This window comes from Eucyclogobius newberryi, unplaced genomic scaffold (assembly GCF_026437365.1).
Source record: "Eucyclogobius newberryi isolate DKJ021-1_F unplaced genomic scaffold, fEucNew1.0.hap1 SCAF_1, whole genome shotgun sequence".
In the NCBI taxonomy this organism is placed as follows: Eukaryota; Metazoa; Chordata; class Actinopteri; order Gobiiformes; family Gobiidae; genus Eucyclogobius; species Eucyclogobius newberryi.
The window spans coordinates 47,065,278-47,089,133 of NW_027315723.1; the positions used below are offsets into that span (position 1 = coordinate 47,065,278).

At 44.1% G+C, this 23,856-nt stretch overlaps 2 protein-coding genes across 2 annotated transcripts; one reads left to right on the plus strand and one right to left on the minus strand.

Moving 5' to 3' along the window:
• The first annotated feature begins 4,015 nt into the window (after window positions 1-4,015).
• LOC140361642 (gap junction gamma-1 protein-like) lies at window positions 4,016-20,102 on the plus strand. The gene is made up of 5 exons (XM_072447398.1): window positions 4,016-4,243; window positions 16,582-16,851; window positions 16,918-17,146; window positions 17,738-18,415; window positions 19,001-20,102. The coding sequence occupies exons 2-5, from the start codon at window positions 16,612-16,614 to the stop codon at window positions 19,012-19,014; spliced, it is 1,161 nt and encodes a 386-aa protein (XP_072303499.1). The 5' UTR covers window positions 4,016-4,243; window positions 16,582-16,611; the 3' UTR covers window positions 19,015-20,102.
• Window positions 20,103-21,530: 1,428 nt separating this feature from the next.
• On the minus strand, window positions 21,531-23,687 carry inha (inhibin subunit alpha). The gene is made up of 2 exons (XM_072447411.1): window positions 23,364-23,687; window positions 21,531-22,258 (listed from the first exon to the last, which is right to left on the minus strand). The coding sequence occupies exons 1-2, from the start codon at window positions 23,623-23,625 to the stop codon at window positions 21,534-21,536; spliced, it is 987 nt and encodes a 328-aa protein (XP_072303512.1). The 5' UTR covers window positions 23,626-23,687; the 3' UTR covers window positions 21,531-21,533.
• Between the last annotated feature and the right edge of the window lie 169 nt (window positions 23,688-23,856).

The following is a 23,856-nucleotide window of genomic DNA, read 5'->3' on the forward strand; positions in this document are numbered from 1 at the left end:
AGATTGACAAACCCCCAGTTTACGAAGAAGTTCAGGGCATTAAATTCCACAATGTAAGTAATAACCCAAAAGCCACCTAGAGCTGACTCACTTCACATCTGTAACGGACAAAACTGTCCTGTCTGAGATCATTCACTCAGATCAGATCAGCGTGTAACTTTCTCCAGCTGAACTCAGACAAGACTGAAATCATCGTCTTTCGCCCACAGAAAAAAAGAGAAAGTGTTAGCGGTCACCTCCAGAGTCTCGCTCTAAAACCTACAAATCAAGTTAGAAAATCTGGGGGTAATAATGGACTCAGACTTGAACTTGAACAGCCATCAATAACATCAGCCACTTTTTATCTTTGAAAAAACACTTCCAAAACCAAAAGTTTAGTGTCTAAACCAGACTTATAGACAGACAGATAAGAGACTTTCCCCCCCAGTAGATTAGACTACTGTAACGGCCTTTTCACTGGCCTCTCCAAAACAGCTGCAGTACATCCAGAACGCTGCTGCTCGGGTCCTGACTAGAACCAGGAAGTACCATCACATTAGTCCTGTTCTCAGGTCTCTGCACTGCCCCCTGTGGCTCAGAGAATAGACTTTAAAGCAGCTCTGCTTGTGTTCAAGTCTCTCCATGGCCTAGCACCAAAGTACATCTTGGATATGTTAGTGCTGTGCATATGACTGAAAGGATATTATTTGCACTCTTCTCTTTTATGTCTTAAACTGTTGTGTGATTTCTGTCACGTCTTAGTGATTTTAATTACGTTTTTCCTGTCGTGTGAAGCACTTAGAATTCCCTTGTGTTTGAAATTGTGCTCTACAAACAAACTTGCTTTGCCTTTCATTCTAGTTGACATCTCCAACAACTCCATAGAGCTGGGGAATTTGACGCCAAACTGCTAAAAAAGTCCATAATAAACGAAGATTCTAAAATGCAAACTACAGTTAAGTTACACTTTATTGTCCCCAGTCGGGAAATTTGTCCTCAGCTTTTGACCCATTCTACAATATTGCTTCAGCACGGTGGCAGAGTGGCGAGCACGCTCACATCACAGCAAGAAGAGTTTGCATGTTTCTCCCTGTGTATGCGTGGGTTTCCTCCATCAACCCAAAACATGCACAATAGGTAAAATCCTCCAGTGAAGGTAGATCTGACCAAACCGAGCTAAAGAACTGGAGATGGGTCCCCAGGCACAGCACTGCTCCTGAAGAGAAGCCCCAGTGACATTGAAGGATGGGTCAAATGCAGAGGACAAATTTCCCTACGGGGACGATAAAGGCTAGTCTAATCTAACCTGTCAGGAGCAGTGGGACACATCTACAGATTTTGGTCAAGTCTTGTTCGGGACCTTAGGAAGATGTTACCTATGGAGCACGTTTGAGAGTTGATGGGGGAAACCAGAGCCCAGTGGAAACTCACCCAAAACACAGGACGAAACATACAAACGCTGCACAGAACCCTGGCTATAAGCGGGGGCCTTCCTCAGGAGGATTTGCTGTTTTTGAATGAAATATCCAAAAATAAAAATCCACAATGTGTAACCATATTTGTTAAGAATTGTCTCCACAAATCTGCATTAATAATCTCAAGAATGATGTATTCGGACCACTTTCTGGCTGTTTGAGGAAAAAACATACATTTTTTGTTTATTTATTGTTGGTTGACAGCGAAAATGTTGAACTTTGTGCCTGTTTTTGTTTCACGTGCATCGGCCCAGTAATCACAATGATATGAGCCATAAACCAGGTCAACAAATCTGCAATCCACCAGTTAAATAGCAAATTTCCCTTAGAATTATGACCTGTCTCCAACACTGTTTTAAACTATAAGCATTCTAATATTCACTCAAACCACACATGACGCATATTTGTGACTTGATCAACTTTTATAATGTTTTGACGATGTACGTGATTCATTTCAATGGAAACACAGTGCTTTAGTGGGAGGAAGTAACAGCAAAGGAAGGTGTTGGCCAGTGTTTCTTCAGTGCGTGACGTTCCACCGCCCAGATGACACCACATAACTGTAACTTTGGTAACCGTAACAACCTCTGACTCATCCACAGTCAAGTTTATTAAAGTGAACAAGCCAGAGATATGAAAATTCCACATGCGGTCAAGGAAAATGTGTAAAGTACTACTCTAAGGTGAATAAAACATGGCTGTGAACACGCATAAATCTTTATTACTTCAACTTTAACCATCCTTGCATAATTAGCAAATATTTGAAGAGGAAATCGGACAAGTCAATCCTCACATACTGTATACAACTCTGTCATCTTTGTTGATATTGGCTTTAGCTGCATTACCTCAAGTTATGAACACAGCTTATTCCCTTGAACACATACTTTGAAGACGTTCAACTGCAGTCGGAGGCAGTAATGTAAAACTATGGACACCAACCGACATAAAACACCAAAGAAGAAGAAGAAAAGAATGTATGAAGCACGTGACTTAACAATAATGGGTTAATCCCCTCACATACTTCTTAGAATCCCCCCCGCTCATCATGGGGTTTAATGAGGCCGCGCCGTGGGTGAGGGGGACCGTGAACTCCCAAAGGACCATCGTGTTTGATAGCCGCGCACCAAACTTATCTTGTTCATTAACATTACATGCATCGTTCTCACTTTAACCCATTGGTTTGTTGCGTTTGTTGCTAGCCTTTGACACGTTTTAGGAGGTATCGGTTGTATTGTTAGCATCAGACAAAGGCTTTGAGGAACAAATTGTGATTATTGATATGGCTTCTGGGAGTCACCTCATTCGCTCACCAGATAAAGCCGATTAACAAAGCCCGCTGGAGGTATTGATTCCAGGATGTCCCAAACAATGACTTTTGTACTAAACTGTATTTGGGATATTCATGGGTTTCAGATTCCTGTTTATAGATTCTATTAGGAGGACTTTTTAATCACTCTGGATCTCATGGATAGCCTAGATTCCATTGGATAAACGAAATTTAGGTAGCAGATGAATAAAGATAATTTGTGGGGCAGCAATATTAATCGCAATCAAATCAAAATTACTATTTGAATAGACCCAAATCACAAAGGCAGCAAATTTTGATTTAGGCCTACCATAATTTCCTCCACAAATAACAAAATATCTTCTAAATGTCTTATTCTGCTTAAATTGAGCTATCCCTGTAGTTTAGAGTTTTACAAACATGTTCTAAAATACATGAGATTCTTTTATTTGTTTGGCAGTTCATAAGCCTATCTCAACCTTTTAGTCTATTCTTCTGGATGCGTTTAAAATATTAACTTTGAACAAAATTATTTTTTTTTAAGCACAAATGACAAATCTAATCGTAATCACAATGTTTGTTATTAAAATCACTATAAGATATTTTTTTCCCATATCGTTCCGCCCTAATAATTTGCGTAGCTTCTTATTGTTTACCATGTTGCTTTGTTCGTATAAAGTAGACCGTCAATTACACTATGAATCCCATTAAAAATCGTCTGTTTTATTGCTTCATTTTAAAATAATTTACTTTAACTAAACAGTGGCCTTTCTTTGAATAGGCCTGTAGGAAAAGTGGTATTATGGCCGCAGGGAAAAGTGGTATTATGGCTTTTTTAAATCGGGCTAAATGACGCAATGTCTGCTCCTATGTTCCTCTAGCTTTATTAACATACTAAGATATAGGCGACAACGCTGTTTTTATGGAAAAACAACTTTTTTTTGGCGCAGACTTGTTGAAACTTTGCCTTAAAAACTTTCTTTCTTTTAATTTTTTGCCATGTCACAACTGTTGCATCATCCCACAATAAAACGTACATCACTCCCATAGCGCTTTTGTGGCTCCGCGCGCGACGGTAGTGCGTCCGCGGCGGGGCTCGGGTTTCAGGAGGGGCCTCCACCTCCACCGAGTCCAGCCCGAACGGGGCCGAGACTCCTGACGTGGAGGTGGAGAAGAGAAGGGGGGAGACCCGGGGAAGGAGGCGGAGGCGGAGGCACAGGCACAGGCGACGGGACACGGCGCGTGAGGAGACAGAAGGAGCTCGCCGCCGGAGGAAAGTCACACGCACGCACCGCACGCCTCTCCCCCGAAGACCTCCGCTCGGCTCGTGGGGTCGCGCGCGCTCGGATGGCTCCACTACAGAACTGACCGCCCGCGGAAGGAGACGCCGAATGACAGCCCCGCACTACCCCTAACCGCGCGCGCTAATTAGGAAAACCTGGTCCAATTAGTTAACGCGCGAGGGCGAACGGCGTGGACGGATTGGAGGGATCGAGCGCACGAGGTTGGTTGGTTGGTGTTGGCGAGCGGAGCGCTGCCTTTGCACGCTTAGCACTAGTTTGTTGTAGTTCCGACGTTTCTAAAGTTTTGAAAAGTCTGATAAAGTCCTAGTAAACGTGGCCAGTTTTTTTTTTGGAGTAACTTGCCCCAAACGCTGGTGAGTTTTCCCCCCTCGTCGGTTGGAAGCAGACGACTTCCAGTTCTGACATTTTTCCGGTGTTTTTTGACGCGTTTTATTGGCGTGCCGAACAAGTTGTTTCGCACACAAGAAAGTTCCACTGTATCACCGCACTATTTCCTTGAGTGTTTTTGAAGGAACAGCCGTGTTTAGCGGCTTCTGTGACTTCCCCCTCCACCAGCGTCGTGTCTGTGGCTCCCAAACAAGTATTTGCTGGATTTTTGTGTGTTTACCACTAAAACGCTTGGCAGCTCTCATTTCCTTCCAGCTATGCCACAATTTCCAAAACAATAGAGTCTGAATCAGCAAAACGTGTCCATTGGGTATTGCTGTTATCATCTTTTGATAATTTGGCACATTTTGTTTTAGCTTAGAAAATAAAAACGAGCTGTTCCAAAATCCTCGTTATAGATTTGTAAAGTATTGTGTTTAGACCTGCTGCAAAGTTTCATTTTCAATTAAACTGATTGTTTTAAGTCTTAAACTCAACATTTGGTCCGACAGCCACATTGAGTTACTTGTAGGAGAGCTCGCAGAAGGCCTAATTCCCATAGTTTTACACAGTTTAACTCCATTGTCCTCATTGTTTTGGCCAGTTAACCATTCCAACCCATTCCGCATTCTTGCATTCGCACACGTTTTGACTGGAATTTGGTTGGGTTGACGTTTCTGCAGGTCCTGCCTTGCCTTTAGCTCCATCTCAGACTGTGCGGCGCGTTCATGTGCCCTCTGTCTGCTCCCTGAACCCTAAAATCCAGTGCGCCGCTGCTTTCAGTTAGCCTGGAATGTTCTGCTTCCTTTGCCTCCTTAGCTTTGTCCAATACCCTATAAAAACTCTCCAACTCCCCCATCCAGGTGCTATAGGAGCGGGGTGACTCCAAGCAAGAAGCCTGTAAATCAGTGCGAGCAGTAAGAAAATGGGCTACTGTTTAGAAGTTGTCTGGGCTGCCACTGAAAGTCATGTACGCACTGGTCGGATTAGCGGTGTGAAATTGAGCAAAGAAAAGAAAGCTTATGGAATCACAATTTCCACGCGTTTTTATTTCCCATGGGATTTAGTGTCGTATTTGGTTAAAAGTGAGGTGGGTAATATATCGAAAAAAAATCAACATGGTGAAGCTTGTTTTGATATGTAACATTTGGATATCGTTTCTATTGTTCATAGTTTTAAAAATGCAGTATTTGTTTGTGAATCGTAATCTTGGAGCGTAAGAGATATTTTCACTCTTATGGGACAATTTTAGTCTATTCAGGCTATTGTCCAATAGTTAAAACCAGGTCTTTAAAATGTGTTAGTTGAGGTTTTAACGCATTTTCTGTTGAATTGTCAAGCAAAACTAAAACGGGGACAAAACCAGGACAAAAGCAAGATTAAACCAGGGACTAAATCGAGACACCAGGACTAAAGCCAAACTATGAAGGGACTAAACCAGGGAGAAATTGGGACTAGAAAGGGGACTAAAGCGAGACTAGAAAGGGGGGACTAAAGCGAGACTAGAAAGGGGGGACTAAAGCGAGACTAGAAAGGGGGGACTAAAGCGAGACTAGAAAGGGGGGACTAAAGCGAGACTAGAAAGGGGGGACTAAAGCGAGACTTAAAATGGGACCAAGCAACATCCAATATCACAATGCATAATATTGTTTGAATATCATTATCTATAATCCTAAAAAGTATTGAGATATATTAGTTTTTGTCGTTGTGGCCGCCCAGCCGTAGTGAAACGTTTGGAGGAAAGTTCCATTGCGAGGTGGTCAAGATGGTGCAGGTTGCAGAACAGCTGTTTCCACTTGAAACTTGAAGGGAAGTCTTCTTGTCATATGGCTTTTTATTGAAGACAACTGGTTCTGTGTACTATCATAGTTCAGAATGTTTCCTCTTTTCAACAGAATGTGACAAACGGAGTAACGTTCTTCACAAGTTTTAAATGTATGAAGATTTAGTCAGACTTTAAGCTCAGTTCTTGTTGAGACTCAATCAAACTTCTGATAAACGAAAGCAGCTTTTTGTATTTTAGTTCTATACTTTTTTACAGTTTTTTTTTTATTTATTTTTTTTATTTTTATTTTTTTTTTATTAAGTGATGGAAGTTTTAGAAAGTAGAATTCCAAGAAGGGTGCACGGTGGCAGAGCGTCCCAAGAAGGGGATTGTGGGTTCGACCAACGTCACATGATCTCTGGGTGGAGTCTGAACGTCCACTCCGTGTTACCATGGGTTCTCTCCGGGTTTCCTCCCACCGTCTAAACGCATGCATATGTTGGGCAAAATTGGCAACTCTAAATTGGCCCTAGTGAGTGAATGTGAGAGTGAAATAGTTGTCTCTGTTTTAACCCTACAACGAGCTGGCCCCTGTCCAGTGAGTACCCCGCCGAAGTCCCAAAGTCACTGGCATAGGCCCTAGTCACCCGCGACCCCGGAAACAAGGGTTAGAAAATGAATGAATTCAAAGTTAACGTTTGGCCTTTTTATGTGTTACAGTTGCGAATGTGCATATTGTAGCTACACGTTCTGCCATTCTACTTTTACTGCCGACGTTGTAAACTGGTGGGCCAACAACCAAAAGTGGCTTACAGGCATGTTCTTACTTGTGGGTCAGGGAGTTCAAAAGACGAAATGGTGTAGAAGCAATTGGAATTTAAAGGTCTGATGTTCTGCTGAACCCCTTTTGAGCTTATTCCTGATATAAAACTACCTGGAGTTGGATTTTATTTAAAAGAATGTCCTTTGTAAATAAGAAAACATCTTTGTAACCCTTCTGTAATGCATAGAATACATGAAGTAGTGTTGCAGTTCATGTTTTGTTCTTTAGCATTACTGCACCTCCAAATCTAATTACAATACGTGAATAAAGAAAAATTGCATTCAGATTTGTTTTTATAAACTTGTGTGGCCCTAACTGTTCAGCCTCATTCACACTGCTTTGTCATGATTTCCTGGCTGCTGCCTTCTTTTGAATTTTCTTTTTTTTTGTAGGATGTTTAAATATATTTCCAGGCCAACTTGAGGATTTGTATTGATTGGAAGCAGACAATTGGAATTCTTTGTCCATTTTGGGATAGATTTTAATGTGAGTTTAAAATTCCTTGTTTTCCTTGATGTAAGTTTATCAGCGTAACTTGACACTGCCCGGTTTTGTCCAACTGCATGTATCACAATGCACCCTTTGAACCCAGGATGCGACTTAGTTGTTCAAAGCCGGTCTAACAACAGCCCTCTTTTTCCACTTGGTTGAAGGCTCGTGTTAAGTGTATGGTAACCCTCAACAACCTCAAAGAACCCGACGTTAACCACTCACCCCAGCTTACCTCCTACTTCCATTCCTCCCAGCACCTCGCTTTATGTCCTAGCAAATCGCTCAAAAGCTCCTTACCCCGATTCACTAATGGCACGCTGTCAGCCTCTGAAATTACACTTCTGTAATTAAAGTTTTGACAATAATCGGCCAAGAGCTCCTTTTCACAAAGTTAGCAAACAAACATGAACAAGTCTCATGCCCAATTTGACACTTGCGCGTTCCGTATTCTGCTCTGGCTGTGAAAGCCCCGGCACGTGGACACAACAAAGCCGTTTGTTCTGCGCAGCGCTGAAGCAAGTTTAACATTTGTATGGCCAAGGTCAAGTGTGTTATTAGTTCGGATACAAGTTGTGATAAGAAGTCTCCTTGAAGTCATAAGCAGAGTTGGCACAAGTTGGACTTAACATTTAGCTCATGGAGGGCTGCTAATGCTAATAACCGCTGGCCTGATGTTTTTAAATGGATGCTTTTATGTTGGCGCATATCAGGTCGTGTCCTCAAATCACCATTGACTGATCTTCAGTTTTTATTCTTTTGTTCGAGGAAAGCAAGCAACCCTGGCAAGGTTTCTGAGGAATCATGTTTGAAGTGCCTGGCTAAGTCTTTAGCTCCAGGATACAGAATTCACCTGCATGTATTGCCCTTTATAGGTGAGGCTTGTAATTGCATAGTAGGGGCAAGAACCAGATGTCACCTCCAGCTCCAACATGAAGTTTGTCTGTTTCTTCGACTTGTGGCAGCCATGTTTGATAGGATTTTAAAAGAGACATGTTTTTGTTTTTCATTTTATGATGTAGTTGACCTTTTTGTTCACTACAAATATTTACTTATAGGTTGTCTTCCTAAACTTTCCAAAATTTGAAAACATGTTTTTATCATTCTGATCATATCCGAATTGCAAACTATCGGTTGGCAACATGTTGATTGCCTTTGCTGTTTATTAGCTTTAATAAAACATGTTAAACATAAACGGAAGGAAAGAAAAATGGTGAGATGTACGCCAACAAAATGTACATTGACACATTAAAACATTTAAACAATGTACAAACAAAAACCGGGACCACTGTTCCGCCTGTCGTTCACCCTCCCCAGCATTTTTTCATGTTCATCTTCTGTTTTTTATAGATTTTTAAAAACATTGTTCACTCGCTTGTGTAGCCAATAGAGGACATTAGGCTATAATTAAAGCATTTTAACACAGGAACAGCTGAACACTGAAAAAGGCACATTTTCCATACACAAACATTAACGTTGTACAGTGATTGACTAATAAAAGTGACCAAGTTGTCAGAAAAGTTACCACAGGGATAACTGGCTTGTGGCATTTGTATCCTTCGGTGTCGGAAGCAGGAATCACCAAGCATTTGATTGTTCACACACTAATGGGGAATGTGAGCTGGGTTTAGACTGTCGTGAGACGGGTTAGTTTCACCATACTGACGATGTGGTGTTCCAATAGTAACTATATTTAAATGGTTCAGAAATGTATCCAAATAAGCCAGTTTTCCCCTCACTTTTGCTGCTAAAGTATGGCTGAAAGTCAGTGTCTTTTAGTAGCCTCTACAGGCTGCTGGGAAGTACTGCAGGAAGCTTGGTGGTTCTTCTCCCACTGCTTTTCATTCTGTGACTGTTCAGAGGCCCGGTCATGCTCCGCTCTCCAACATGAACTTTTAGAAACAGAGTGGACAGCAGCTTATTTAAGAGGTCTGCACATGTGCTCTGAGGACTCTCTGTTCACGTTTCTAAATTATTAGGTTATTTAAGATTACAGGCAGTATCTTAACGTCATAAGGCGCTGGTACAGCTAGCAGCCCGGTGTAAACGCTCTCTTTTTTCTCACACTTATTGTGCTTTATCTCCTATTTTTGGAAATATGGTTAGTATATTTTTTCTATCTTACTGTACGATAGGGACACGCGCTGGAATCGTTTTTAATTCAACTGTTTTTGACTTTTTTTCGGCTGGATTTGAGCGTTTTTCGTCGTGTTGTTGTGACGTGAGCTAGCGCCGAGCGAGCCCACCAGCCCCCCCCCCGCGCCCTCCGGCCGCCGCTAAAGTACGGCGTGTCGTCGGTACACGTTTATATGAAAGAGGAACTTCACGAACGATCGGGACATGCACTGGAATCGCTTTAAATCAACTTGTTTTGACTTTATTCGGCTGGATTGAGTGTTTTCGTCGTGTCGTGGCGATGTGTCTTGGCTCTGAGTCCCCCGGCTCCGGCCCCGCCCCCCGGCTGGCGCCGTACCGCGTTTACACAAAGGAGGAACTAATGAAACTGCGGAGAACAGTCGTCTTACCCGGAGATCGTCACGTTATCCCGGCGGACATCCTAAGGAAAACGCAACGAGGCAGACGGGCTGGACGTAAACTCCGAGAGAAGAGAGGAGGAAACAGGAAGTCGGTTCCCGCCGTAGTCATGGGTAACGTGAGGTCCCTTCAAAATAAAATGACGGAAATAGCGAGCCTCATGCGGTCCCAGAGGATTTATAGGGACAGCAGCGTCTTGATTTTCACAGAGACCTGGTTAACAGCAGAAATGCCAGACTCTTGTAGGTTTGGACAATTTTCATCTGCTGCGGGCGGACAGAACGAGAGAATGCGGGAAGAAAAGAGGTGGAGGTCTGGCGGTGTATGTGAACACGAGCTGGTCCAAACCCTAACACTGCACAGTGAAGGAGCAGCTATGTAACACGGATATTGAACTATTGGCTATTAGCATGAGGCCATATTATCTGCCCCGGGAGTTCTCACATGTGATTTTGATCGCAGTCTATGTGGCCCCGTCTGCCAATGCTGAAAATGCTTGTGAAGCACTGCTCTCCTGCACTTGTAGACATTCAGGGAGTGTGGAGGAGCCTGAAAACCATCTCGGGCTTCAGAATCCCCCCTGCCCAGACAGAGGGGGATCTACAGTGGGTGAATGATTTAAATGCTCACTTCTTGAGGTTTGATCGGTCACCCGCTCCTCCCCCTGCACAGCTGCATGCTCCCTCTTCCACAGCTGGACAATGCCCTGCATCTGTTCCTCTTCGCTTATCTGCCCCGGACCATCAGCTCCCCACTTCGCCTGGACTCACCCATCCCCCCAGCACACAGTCCCCCTGCCAACCACTGACTGTCACAGCAGCACAGGTGAGGAGTGAGCTGAAGAGGATTAAAGTGAGGAAGGCAGCAGGACCTGACGGCATCAGCCCCAGGCTCCTTAAGTCCTGCGCAGATGAACTGTGTGGAGTTATGGAGCATGTCTTCAACATGAGCCTGAAGCTGAGGGTGGTACCACAGGTCTGGAAGACCTCCTGTCTGGTACCTGTGCCTAAGACACCGCGCCCCAAAGACCTCAACAGCTTCAGGCCAGTGGCTCTCACGTCCCACCTGATGAAGACACTGGAGCAGCTAGTCCTGGACCACCTCCGCTCCACCGTGAGCTCAGCCATGGACCCGCTGCAGTTTGCATATCGGCCTGGCATCGGAGTGGAGGACGCCGTCATCTCCCTGCTGCACCGCTCTCTCTCACCTGGAAAAGCCTGGCAGCTCTGTGAGGATTCTGTTCTTCGATCTTTCCAGCGCCTTCAACACCATCCAGCCGCTGCTCCTGAGGGACAAGCTGGAGACGGCTGGTGTGGAGTATGACCTGGCAGAGTGGATCCTGGACTACCTCACAGACCGACCCCAGTTTGTGAGAGCCCGGAACTGTGTGTCTGACACTCGGACCTGCAGTGTGGGGGCGCCCCAGGGCACTGTCCTCACGCCCTTTCTCTTCACCCTTTACACTGCAGACTTCAGACATGACACGGACAGCTGTGTCCTGCAGAAGTTCTCTGACTCTGCCATCATCGGACTCATCACGGACGACGATGACGCGGAGTACAGAGGACTGGCGCAGGACTTTGTGGACTGGTGTCAGCGGAACCACCTCCTCATCAACGCGGGGAAGACCAAGGAGATGCTGGTGGATTTCCGCAGACGCCACCCCACTGCCCCCTCACCAGTGAACATACAGGGACGGGACATTGAGAGAGTGGACTCATACAAGTACCTGGGTGTTCATCTGAACCACAAACTGGACTGGACTCATAACACAGACGCACTGTACAGGAAGAGCCAGAGTCGGCTCTACCTCCTGAGGAGACTCAGGTCTTTTGGAGTGACAGGGCCACTCCTGAAGACCTTCTACGACTCTGTGGTGGCATCAGCCCTCCTGTACGGTGTGGCCTGCTGGAGCAGCAGCATCACAGAGAGGGAGAGGAAGAGGCTGGACAGAGTCATCAAGAAGTCCAGCTCCGCCCTGGGCTGTGCTCTGGACTCGGTGCAGGAGGTGGGACAGGAGGGTCCTGGCTAGATTCTCATCTACTCTGGAGAGCAGCTTCAATGAGACTGATCCACCCTCGCTGTGTGAAGGAAAGGTTTCGCAGGTCTTTCCTTCCTGCTGCTGTCAGACTTTATAACAAACACTGTTAGTCCTGAACACTCGCAATACTGACCTAACCATGTGCAATTGTGTCATATGTGCAATTGCTGTTGGAATTCATGTGCAATTACTGTGAAATTCATGTGCAATCTATGTGCTGTCGTGACACATATTCATGTGCAATTACTGTCGTGATCACATGGAATGGTATTTATGTATTTATTTTATTTGTCTATGGGAGTTTTTTTATTTATTTATAGGAGATCTTCTACTGAAAGTGTTTTTCAGACTTCCTATAAGTGATCTGTTCTTCTGTATCTACCTCTATCTACCTGCGTTGTACCAATGAAATTTCCCCATGTGGGACAATAAAGGAATATCTTTAGTATTTTAATAACATAAAGCTCTATTCTGTGGTATGAATTGATCGGTGAAGGGTGAAATGGGTAATGTAGTGTTAGCCCTTCACACAGGAGACCGGGGTTAGAGACTAGCTTTTACATGCAAGTTATTTTTTCACTTAAGCACACAAAAGTTATCCACAAATATTGATGAACACCCAAAGTCTGCTTACCCATCCATGAAAGTCACCGCACCCTACTGCTGTACGCATTTTAAAAAGCCACACTAAAGTGTGATGACATGTCCCCTTTTAGTCTGTTGTTTCTGCTGTGGTCCAATTGCACCCATTAAATGCATTGTAAACACTTTTTATGATGTACTCTATGGAAAGATGCTTCAGAAATCTGGCAGCTTCAGCGGCACTTAAAATATACAGAAGACTCATTTTGACATTTTTCCTTTGCGTAGATGGAGAATTTTATTCACGTTAAGACATTTAAGATGAGTAACAGTGGACAGAAGTGAGTGCGCACTGTGTAGTAAATCATGCTTTGTTGAACTCAGACTTCAGGGTGGTGGGTGCTAGCATGTCTTTAGCCAGTCAACAGTCTAGTAATTACAGCCAGCTATCTGGGAGCCATTGGAACAGAACGCGGACTATCCAACCTTTTTAATTATGATCTAGAGACGCACCACAGTTTTCGCCAAATGTATTTTCACATTTTTGAGGGGAGCACTTAAAAGAGTGACTGTAATGGTGGCACTTGTAGTTTTGTTAGTGTGCTTGTTGGGCTGTAGTTGAGACAATGAGGCTTGAATAGTGATCTTAATGAATGGCTTTTGTCGGTGACACTGCACGAGGGGGTCATTGTGTGAGGGTATTTTTTTCCATTTTAAATTTTTTTCCTCAGCAAAGTATATTCAACCGGTATCCATCTGTCATTTCCATTGTTTTCATGTTCTTGTTGCATAGTTTTAAAGTAATTTTTTTTTTTTTTGGTGACTAGTTTTAGGAGCTATTATAGTGGCAATGATATTTTACAGAATTCCTTTTGTATACAGTATAACAACTATTACAAATATGGATATAAACCTAGAGCAAAGCCACTAGACTCACTAATACTCTATTTACCTTCTACACACTATAAATCACTTTATGATCCAAAAATGGCCTTCATTATTGGTTGCAAGCTTGTTGGTGCTACACCCCATCACAGTAAGCGCATTTCAAGTACTTTAATTTTTTGAAAATGAAATGTGTAATCCCTCAGAGGTCGAAGGAGCCTTCTTATTCTCTCAACTGGACAAGTTTTTAGGAATGAAGCTGTGTGAATGGTTACCCTAAAATGACTTGAATGACAGTTCACACCTCAGTAGATGTAACTGCAGTACTGTAAATGACTAGCTCGTTGGGTTTCTGTGTAGATCGTACCTCCCTTCAGACCGATGTAAGGCAGTGACTCACCAGTTCTGTCAGAGGAACTAAAGAAGCTTCTTTGAGTAGCAAAATGTCTCTTAAAAACGTTTGTCCTTTTGACAGAATCACTTTTTCTTTTGCTATAAAATCTGTGATCTAATCTGCCTTGAACCAGTCCTTCTGCTGCTACAAACAATAGCCACATTGTGCCAGCTCTGGGGTTTGACATCATTTATAGGCCGAGGTCTGGTAGCGCTACAGGAAATCAAGACTAATCTCCTCTCAGCGCTGTTGCGGGTAATTGGTGCGGGCACGGGTAGAATGTGGCGCTGCCCTCGGTGGGCTCCAGGTGGCTGGACCTGGTCTGGCTTTCATTATCCTGCCCATGTGCTGGTGCTCCGGCTCTGTTCCATGGCACATTCTTTGATCATTGTGCGTGAGGGGCATGTTGACGCTGGGATTCACCAAAAAAGGACTGGAGGCTGCACTGGCCTATTGAGACGCTCCAGCTTTATTATTGCACTGTGTTGATCGGGTCAAGATGATCTGTTGAACAAACACAGCTTTAAGTGATGCATGTGTTCTATTACGGCTCTTCAGTCATTGTTGATTCTGTTACTGTAAATGTAGTAGGGCTGGGTGAGAATGACAAATAGTTTAAATCTAATTGGCAGTATTCAGGCAATAATATAGCAATACATCAGAACTGTGCAACATTATATCCATTGCGTTTGAGATTCAAAGATCACACACAATGTAAAATTAAATACTAGAAACGACAAATGTTATGTTCGAAATGTAGTTTTAGTTAGTTCTTTTGGTAGTTTTTACAGACGATATATTGGCCATATTTCGCCCTCTGAGTTTTAACGGGAGCCTTTTCCAGGGGGCGGGGCCAGGGCACTATTTTGCGTAAAGAGGCTGGAGTGGGATGCCAGTGTGTGCCAGACCCTATATTGTGATAGTGTTTGAGCCAATGACTGATAACTGTGGGAGATGTTTGCAGTCATGGCCTCATATCCAGGCAATGAAAGAAATGAGCATTAACATTGTTTGATTTTCCGTTTTTCAATTTCTTCCCAAAATTTAAAAAATATAATAAATCAAAATATTGAAATCCACCCTCGGAACGTTGTTTCTTTATTGAATTCACTTTTATCTGTTTTGCGCAGCGTCGAATATGTCCTCAAGATAGGCTTTCGCCATTTTAACCTGACCCGAGTGCTCGATGAGATGTGCGTGGTCCGGAAGGCGGGAGAAAGGAGCGCACACTGGTCAGCTCAGTCTTGTGTGGATCTCGTGTTGGGCCGTCAGTCTGTGCCAATTTCTTCACACTACTTAAGAAGCAAGAAGTTTGTTAGCTTACCTAGGGCTGAGTTGGTTTTGCTCTGGCATTCATACTTAAAAAGAAGCACCAGAGCCGAACTCCTTTAGACCCTGTACCCCGTGATCCCTATCAACTGTTTCCACGCTGTTGCTATGGATATTATCACAGACCGCTCAGTTGAGATTGTGGAGGGAGGAGACAGTGGGGACTTTGCAGATGTTCTGTATGTTAAGCTACTGAATGCTTTGTTTTTTTATTACAGTCAGTCACATATTCAGAGACGAGCAAAACAAAGTCAATTTAGACCCAGCAAAACGCAATACCTGTGGGTCAAAACACACGCACTAGTGTCCGCACTGCGCTGTGTGTGCAAGTCGTGTATCGGGCGAGACAGAGGGAAGTTTCCCCTCATCTGCACCGCTCTCCTCGAATATAAAACCCACAGTTCAAATTGGTCATTTATGCCTAAGGAAGAGATCTAAAACCTCACTGCAACTTCCCGCTGACATGCGAGAGAGTGAGAGAGGGGAGAGCGAGCGTGTGCATGGAGCTGTGATTCGTCTCATCACACCAGCATCAACAGTTTTGAGAATAAATACCAACCGCCATAAAACACAGAAGAAGGTGTTTTATATGCAAGTTTGACAGCCAATGGTTTAGCCAATCAGAGCCTAGTTGACGGACGGCCCTGCCTAACAAACTTCTAAAAGCCAATTCATACTTCAGTAGTCGTAAGAACTGTGTGTGTGGGAGGAAAACAACCACGTAAAGTTGGACTGTATTATTCTATAACTATTTTATCACTATATTTTGTTATTTATGCCCATGAAGGTTGTTTTGATTATCTCGTCCATGTGGGGGTAGTAACACGACTCCGGTGCACTTGTTTTGAAGTTTATTAGTTATGATTTTGGCTATTCACAGAATGCACCAGACCACGCCCTCAAGTTGCTTTACTCCACCTCATATTTTGGCATAAACACACCTCTTGTATTCCACCCCCTGCGCTGTCATCAACTGCGCCGACTGGAAGTGTGATGAAATGAGCGCCGCTTCGCCCACAGTAACATTACCTCTGGGGGCAAAATACGGCCCATTGTCTCTATATTCTTATCAGATCTCCGTGCAGCAGTATTCAAGTCTTGTACTCGTGACTCAAGACTACAGAGGCCCATGGTCCGAGTAGACTCTACTGAGTCTACTCGGACCATGGGCCTCTGTAGTCTAGTGCACTGCTGACCTTTTTGTATAAATGTATTTAAAAAAAAAAAAAAACAATTGTGTGTGTTTTAAGCTTAGTTTAAATGTATGGGTATTCACAGTACAAGATTTGCCCTCAAAGATGCTTATCTCGTGACCTGTGTATCTTCCAGAGCTTCTAGCTCCCCTGGTACTTGGGCATCATGAGTTGGAGCTTCCTGACGCGACTGCTGGACGAGATCTCCAACCACTCGACGTTCGTGGGAAAGATCTGGCTCACGGTGCTGATCGTCTTCCGCATCGTGCTAACGGCGGTGGGTGGAGAGACCATCTACTACGATGAGCAGAGCAAATTTGTCTGTAACACGCAGCAGCCCGGGTGTGAGAACGTCTGCTACGACGCATTTGCTCCGCTATCACATGTGCGCTTCTGGATCTTCCAGGTGAGCCGCTGTCCCATGGACTTACATATTCTAAACAGTCGGGGCTGAACCGGGTTGTGTGCGCAGGTCATCATGATCACCACTCCCACCATCATGTACCTGGGCTTTGCCATGCACAAGATCGCCCGCATGGACGACAGCGAGTACAGGACGGTCCGCAACCGCAAGAGCAAACGGATGCCCATCGTAAGCCGTGGAGCTGTGCGAGACTACGAGGAGGCTGAGGACAATGGAGAGGAGGACCCCATGATCGCAGAGGAGATCGAGCCCGAGAAGCCTGAGAAGCCAGACAAAGGTGAGCAGTGGAGATGCAACAATATTCAATACAATCTGGAATCGTTTGAATGTCACGATTCAAAACGTGTGTTTGCTCAATACATACGTCTCTCTGTGTTGGCATATTTTGGTTTGTAAAGGAAAAGTTAAGCTGCACTCTCTGAAAGTAAATGTCTCACATGTCTCACAGAGGTGGGGTTTATCTTTCATTTGCTTTTTATTTTACCTTCATAGACCCAGGAATGCTAACGCAAGCACAGACATGAGTCTAGAGAAAATACCTTATTTTAAGAAATTAATTGTGAAATGCATAAAATGGAAATGTCTGGTTGCATTTCGCCCTGTTACAAAAAGTTCAGAGCTGAAAATCATATAACACTCGCTGTTATGTTTCAAATTAATGTCATAGATGTTTAATATATTTTTCTAACTACCACAAATACCATGGAGGGCCAAACCGGAGTTGATATAGTGAGACATGTGTCAAATCGTGACAAAACTATGGTGGCATTCTACAGAGCAGATTCTACAAATGCTTGAATCATCCACTATCTGTAGTCATCTGTTGAAGGACATTATGTAAGTTTTCTGTGTTGTCTGTTCCCCTCAGGTTCAGAGAAGAAACACGACGGGCGCAGGCGGATCCTTCGTGATGGGTTGATGAAGGTGTACGTGTGCCAGCTGCTGTGGCGCTCGGCCTTTGAGGTGGCCTTCCTGTACGGACAGTACGTCATGTATGGCTTTGAGGTGATCCCGTCATACGTGTGCTCCAGCAGGCCCTGCCCTCACACTGTGGACTGCTTTGTGTCACGTCCCACTGAGAAGACCATCTTCCTGATCATCATGTATGTGGTGTCCTTCCTGTGTCTGCTCCTCACTCTTCTGGAGCTCGTTCATCTGGGCATCGGGGGAATCCGGGATTCTTTCCGCCGCCGCGCTGTCATCACTCGGCCCAGGCCTCCACTGTCCGGACCGGCCATGCCCACAGCACCGCCTGGCTACAGCGCCTCCATGAAGAAGGAGAAGCTCAAAAGGCAGCTCAGAGACTCCCCCATGGGCGACTCGGGTCGGGAGAGCTTTGGGGACGAGGGCCCCTCCTCCTCTGAGCTGGAACGCCTCCGGAGACATCTGAAGCTGGCCCAGCAGCACCTGGACCTGGCCTACCAGGTGGACGAGGGCAGCCCATCCCGAAGCAGCAGCCCAGAGGTCAACACGGCCGCACAGAGCGCCGCCGAGCAGAACAGGCTCAACTTTGCCCAAGAGAAGCACGGGGAGACCAGTGGGAAAGGTATGTTCCTCTGCACCAGCCCGCAACTCTGAGCGTGTGCTCTGTGCATCCAAATGTAACGTTTAACGTCACATGGAACTCTTGATTGTGATGTAGTTGGAACAACATTTAGTTGAACTATGTTCTAACATTATTCCCTCATCAAAAACTTACCTGGAGTAGCATTTGTTTTCATTCACGCTAGTTTGTTGAATCCTGATCAGAAACTCCCCTCTCGACCATCAAGAATATTCTGAAACACCTCTAACTTGTGTTTCTCACACTTTGACGTGGCTCTTAGAGTTTTTGCTGTTTTAAGTCCATAAATTATTACCAAACCCGTTCTGTGCATTCCTGCTGTCAAATTACGAGTCGGCAAGCAGCTTCATTAGCAAACTGTTGATTTAAAGAGTGTAATTCCTTCTTCAGCCAGTAGCAGCCAACGCTGTTACTCTGGCTTCTCCCAATGCTGTGATAATAAGTTTATTTTCAACTTAACAATACAAATTAATGCAGAATAGTTGTCCTTTTTAAGCACTGATTTGGCCTCACTGTGTTTTAGCTCTTGAAATGTCCAGTGCTGACTCCATGTTGTGTCTTCCTCAGGAATCCATGCCTGAGCGTGCGTCCTGCTGCTGCATGTCGTCCGCTCGCCCTCAACACGGCAGAGGAAGCACATATGGGAATGCAGTCAGACCACTGAGACTGGGGACCAAAGTGTGTGTGTGTGTGTGTGTGTGTGTTAGAGAGAGCAGTGTGTGTGCGTTTGTGAGGCTGAACGTGCCTTTCAGTATTAAAGGGCCTGGACTCTGGCCCACATTTCATCTCCAGACTAAAGCCTGCCACATCTCCAGTCTCTGCTTGCAGACGCTCCAGACTTTCACTCCTTTGCCTTCTCTACGCTGTGTTTCTCCAGGACCTTCAGGATTATCGCCCTCGTTTCCTCTTAATAGAACCGCCTTTTTGTGGAGAAGCAAGCAGAAGCATTTTTACGGCGGCTTTTTGTTGGATGTCCTTCTTTCATAATTTAATCCCAAAAAAAGGAAAAAAAAAAAAAAAAGTCTTTGAAAGCTTCTTAAGCCTGTATCCAATCGGCCAAAAAAAGTTTACCTGGAAAATGCTTGAATTCTTTATTGACCGGAAATGTCCAAAGAAATTTCCAAGATCTGTTTGTAGTACGATAGTGTTAATGCCTGTCTTATTTTTATTATATTTACTTTATTGTTGAGGACCAAATGTGCAGATGCTCCTAGATCTGCTGAAGGAATTCCTTTTCATTCATAGTCTCATGCGCAGCGTGCGTCTCCCGTGTTATTACGTTCGAGGAAATAATTTGCCTTTTTAGTTGAACCAGCTGGAAACATCAGACTTGTGTGTACAGTAACTGTCTCACGCTGACGTTTGGGGGTGAGTGGTATTTTCCAGCGTTGGCGTGCGGCGCTCTGGTCGTGTGGAGGAGACGGAGGCAGGACAGTCGAGCACACAGCCTGGTGCCAGTGTCTCAAAGTGGGGTTCTCACACGGAGCTGTGCCATGTTGTAGTCATGTAATCATCTCATTCCACTTTTTGTCTTTTTCGTTTGACTTAGTTTAAGGTACGACGTTGTTTATTTTGACCCTTGATCTGTTTTGCTATGACAAGTTTTGTAGTTTTTGTAACTGTAGAGATTATTTCTCTTCAGAGTTAATAAAAATATATTTGAACATGACGGTGACTCTTAAGTTTATCAGATAAACTCCAGTTTGTTTGGGCTTTTGTGTGATGGATGTGACTAGATGTGTGATGAGCACTGCTTTCTCACACCGCCCTCTAGAGCCCTTATGGGAGCGTTACAAGTGTTGTAGAAAAGTCCAGATTGAGAAAAATACTTTGGATGCAAAAATTTAAACTATGAAATATATTTTTATTGTGGAATTTACTAAAATAGTGTAGTTTTTTCCTTTTTCGATTATCTCGATCAATGTAAGAATTCAAATGTGACTAGATGACCTAAAATGCATACTTACAAGTAACATTTTATAAGTATTTAATGCATGGACAAAGACTTAATTCATGAGTATTTTGGAATTATTCAGGCTTTATAACTTCTTAACCCATTAATTTGTAACTAAGCCTCAATCACTCAACTATTCATTACTAAGGCTTTTACTAATTTAGCTGTGATTATTATTGAAAGACTGATAACCCCAGTATTGATATATATTTGGTATTGAAGTATTCATTTTCTTAAATATCGATACACTGCAGTGGTCCGAATGGCACCGGAGGAAGTGCATCTGGTACAAATGCCAAGCAGGTGGCATCGGGTGGGCTCAGGTTTAACCTCCACGTTTTAGTTGATCTCCTCATGTGTTTTATTTTTAAGATGAGAACCTTTATTTGTCTCACGATGGGGAATTTCCATTAAATCCGTTAATAAATGCTCTAAATACCTCTGCATGCCAAGGTGACATTCTTTATTGAACAGTTTCAATGCATTTCAATTCAACTCATTAGTATCTGGATCGTTATTACAATATTGGCCATAGATTTACTTGGTATCGGATCAAATCATTACAGTGTGGTTCCAACATGACAGAAAATACCAGATGTGCGTTAATCAGAAGTCAACTTTATTGTTCAAGCACAATAACGCAAACGTTGTTGAATATATGTGCGGAATAAAACTCACATGACAAGTTAGACGACACATGTCACTGAAACGTGGTGAACGTGATTATATTTAAGACATTTTTTACCAGTTTGACAATTGCAATGTTGCTTATATGATGTGATGTAGGTAGAGGTATAAAATCCACTTCAACTGTAACCTAGCAACCATACTGTAAAAGCGAGCCAAAATCCATATTAAGTACACAAGTTACGCTGACAATTTAAACAACTTTTATTTTGTTAAATGATTGTTTAAAGTTTAAACTGTTGTGTGTAAATTGTCCCTGTGTGTTGGATGGAATGTCGCTTATTGATGACGTAGACAGAGATTCTGCTTTAGAACTCGGCTCTTGTAAATTTCAACTTTAGTTTTTACGTTTTTCTTCACAAATTGTCACTTAACGAATGTAAAACTGTGATAAATATTTACTGCATGTTCTATCCCACCTAAAGACAAAAGTCGTAACTCTAAAAGCGCGTCACCCTTTCACATGCACGCACACTCCTCCGGCATCACGTTGGGCAGCGTCTCGTACTTGAAAGAATAGCCTCCGTCGGACGTGGTGGTGACTCGCACGGACCTCATGCTCCCGGGGACAGGGGCGCAGCACTGGGTCATGCCGAGGCGCGCTGCAGCCCTCTCTGCAGACGAGCAGTTCCCGTGGCAGTAGTAGAACGTGAGGGTCTTGGGGTGCACGATCCAGTTGTCCCACCCTAACTCCTCGAAGCTGATCTCCACGTGGGCCCTGCTGCAGTCCCCGTGCGTCTCCTGCGAGGGGCGCTGCAGCAAATCCAAGGTGGACGGCGACCAGGTGAGTGACACACTTCTAGACTGGCGTTTTGACGCTCGTCTTTCGACGCTTAGATTCAAAAACGGCAACTTGTCTGCGTCTTCGTGACATTGACATTCAAGGCAGTCGATTTGAAGCGAAAACGCGCCGTCTCCAATTGATTTGAACACGTTGGGGTTGAAGTTGTAGGTGCTCCAGCCGTCCAGGGAGCGGCGCGCAGGCCCGGGGGAGGCCAAGAGGAGCTGATGCCCAGATGTGAGCATGGAGACCGGGGCAGAGGAGTTCAGAGGGAGGCCTGGCCCGGAGTAGAACCAGAGCTGGGCAGAGGTGACCAAGGAGGAGCGGGGGTCGATGGACGGGTGGAAGGAGAAGGTGAAGGGGCTGGAGGAGTGTCCTGGGGCCAACCTGGCACACGAAGGGTCTAAAAAAGGCAAATGTTTGGACTTAATGAGCAGCATGTTTAAATGAGTAACTTCTCTGTTACTACAGCGTGCTTTTATACCATTGTGTTTTCAGACCGACGTCACTGACAGACAGAAGAGTGCCTGGTTTTTAAAAACTATTTATTAGATTGTTTTTTAATATGATAAAAACTACATTCACAATGTTGAACCATGTTCGGTTCTATAACTGACCCACGAACTCGCTTTTACAGCACAACTCTTTATTTTATTTAATATATAATATAATATAATATAATATAATAATATTAATTTCCACTACCCCTCATCTGTATTTAAAATCACGGGCCAATAGAATCTTGACGTCATCTGAAATCCATTTTTAAGGGTGAAGTCAGATAAAATGGCCCAGCTCCTGTATCAATAACAAGTTTGAACTGTAAACCAATTCAAATGTTTTCCATAAGATCACATGATCTGTTTCAGCTCCTTTCATTGGTCTGTTGGACAGGAAATCACAGACTGTTACCAAAACAGGTCAAATGGCATTGGAAATGTGACTTCAGTAAAGTAGGTTGATATCATGTCCGTGGTGAATAAACCACATAAGTATTGCTCATTTAGGTTTTAGAGTAGTTAGCAAATAAACATTTATGTGTTTCCAAAACTTAATTCATGCCTGGACTGTTTGGCCAGTTTTAAGATAAAATGGGCTCCTCCTTTTTCATTAATCGTGTACAATATTTATACAATTGCATGGATGACTTCATCCATTTGACCTGATCTCCCTTTGGTCTCCCTGATCTGCCATCCAAATGTCACAGACATTTCTCTGCAGTAAAGTTTAGTGCTGAAAGTGTTGAGTGTTTGGGACTGGACCTGCCCCAGGTCAGTGAGCAGCAAGAGAGAAGACCCACAGTAAAATATGTGGGATTGAGTTTGAGGCTGGGACTCCCAAAATAACTAGTCAACTGACCCGAGACTCTAGACATGATCTTGCAACCCCCAGCTCATGCCTCGCAACCCTTAACGTGTTTGCTTTCTTGTCTTGCAGCAAATCAATAAGCCTGGTCGGATTTAGATTTGATCTTGTGAGGAAATTTCAACAAAACTGTGTCGACTTACCAGAACTTGCAAACAAAATAACTTGCATTGCCTCTGGTTGCTCCGCACTTCCACGGCGCTCTCCCTCTGGCCTCACTTTGAGCACACGCCTGCCCAGGTTCCTCCTCTCCTCGTCGGGCGCTCTCACCACCGGCACCTCTTCCACTCCCAGGCCCTCCAGGACTGTGAGCTTGACCCAGGACAACACCTCGTCCCTGGGCAGACCCGCTCCCATCGTCCCTGGGCTGGAGATGCAGAGAAGAACAAAGACCAACCACAACATCACGGCGGACCAGAAAACTCCAAATGTGCTCGTGGAGATGACCGCAAGGGAATTTTGTTGCCACTGACGCAGATAACGACGAACGACCTTGAAAGTGTGTTTTTCTTAGGCGTTCACACACTCAATGAACTTTATTGTAGAAATAAATAGCAAAAGTGAAATGTTTTATGCTCTGTTCAAAATATAAGTCTTAAGAACATAATAACTGTATAAAATTTGGTAGAATATGAT

Coding starts and splice junctions, on each gene's coding strand:
- LOC140361642 (XM_072447398.1), top strand. CDS start 16,612: ATGAGTTGGAGCTTCCTGACGCGACTGCTGGACGAGATCTCCAACCAC. Junction 16,852..16,917: donor TGCGCTTCTGGATCTTCCAG/GTGAGCCGCTGT, acceptor TTGTGTGCGCAG/GTCATCATGATCACCACTCC. Junction 17,147..17,737: donor GCCTGAGAAGCCAGACAAAG/GTGAGCAGTGGA, acceptor TGTTCCCCTCAG/GTTCAGAGAAGAAACACGAC.
- inha (XM_072447411.1), bottom strand. CDS start 23,625: ATGTTGTGGTTGGTCTTTGTTCTTCTCTGCATCTCCAGCCCAGGGACG. Junction 22,259..23,363: donor TATTTTGTTTGCAAGTTCTG/GTAAGTCGACAC, acceptor TGCCTTTTTTAG/ACCCTTCGTGTGCCAGGTTG.